Raw genomic sequence first — 592 nt, 5'->3', positions numbered from 1 at the left:
GCCTCCTGGGACCCCCTCCCCCGGTCCCTGTCTGTTACCTCCGATGGCGCCAGCCACAAAATCCATGGACAGCAGGGTGGTGGGGAAGGCCCTGGGGTCTGCCTGCCTGACAGCGGTCTGCCACCACCGGGGTGGCCTTGACAGCGCTCATCAGCTCCTGGCCGACCTTAAATAGCTGGGGCCGGGGGAGGGACAGGAGACGGGAGCCTGCTGACCAGTGGCCTCGAAGGCAGAGGTCGTGCGGGGCAATGCCCAAACCCAGGCACTGGGCAGCTGGACTCCCTCCCACTCACCCCCCAAAGGACCCTTGTCCCAGTGCCCTTGGGACCCGGGGGTCAGGGAAGTATGTGAGGCCACGGGAGGTGGCAGGCTCACTGTCCACACTGCCAGGTGCAGACACCTCCGGGGAGGTCCGGGGATGGGGCTGTGGTAGCCCTGTCCCTCCAAGCCTTCCTGGTGCCCTCGGGCCTCCCCAGGAGCCCTCGAAGCTCCATCCTATTCACTCAACAAACACCATCCGGGTTGGGGCCGAGCTGAGGCTGCACGGAGGCGGATAAGGCCCAGTGCCCATCCTCAGGAGGCTCCAGCCGGC

General features: G+C 66.9%; 1 protein-coding gene across 3 annotated transcripts in view; it reads right to left on the bottom strand.

The window, feature by feature from the left end:
• The window catches only part of SLC25A47 (solute carrier family 25 member 47), a 5,417-nt gene extending 5,260 nt beyond the window's left edge, over positions 1–157 (bottom strand). For all 3 annotated transcript variants that reach the window (XM_025869369.2, XM_073895886.1, XM_073895887.1), the window contains exon 1: positions 39–157. In XM_025869369.2, coding sequence (XP_025725154.2) covers positions 39–66 — 28 coding nt within the window. In that variant the 5' untranslated portion in view covers positions 67–157. The remainder of the gene's footprint in view (positions 1–38) is intronic.
• Positions 158–592: the final 435 nt, after the last annotated feature.

This window comes from Callorhinus ursinus, unplaced genomic scaffold, assembly GCF_003265705.2.
Source record: "Callorhinus ursinus isolate GAN/ISIS: 27379988/994484 unplaced genomic scaffold, GSC_fseal_2.0 scaffold8, whole genome shotgun sequence".
In the NCBI taxonomy this organism is placed as follows: Eukaryota; Metazoa; Chordata; class Mammalia; order Carnivora; family Otariidae; genus Callorhinus; species Callorhinus ursinus.
Note: the sequence above shows the minus strand (reverse complement) of the source record. Positions and strands in the feature narration are given on the sequence as shown.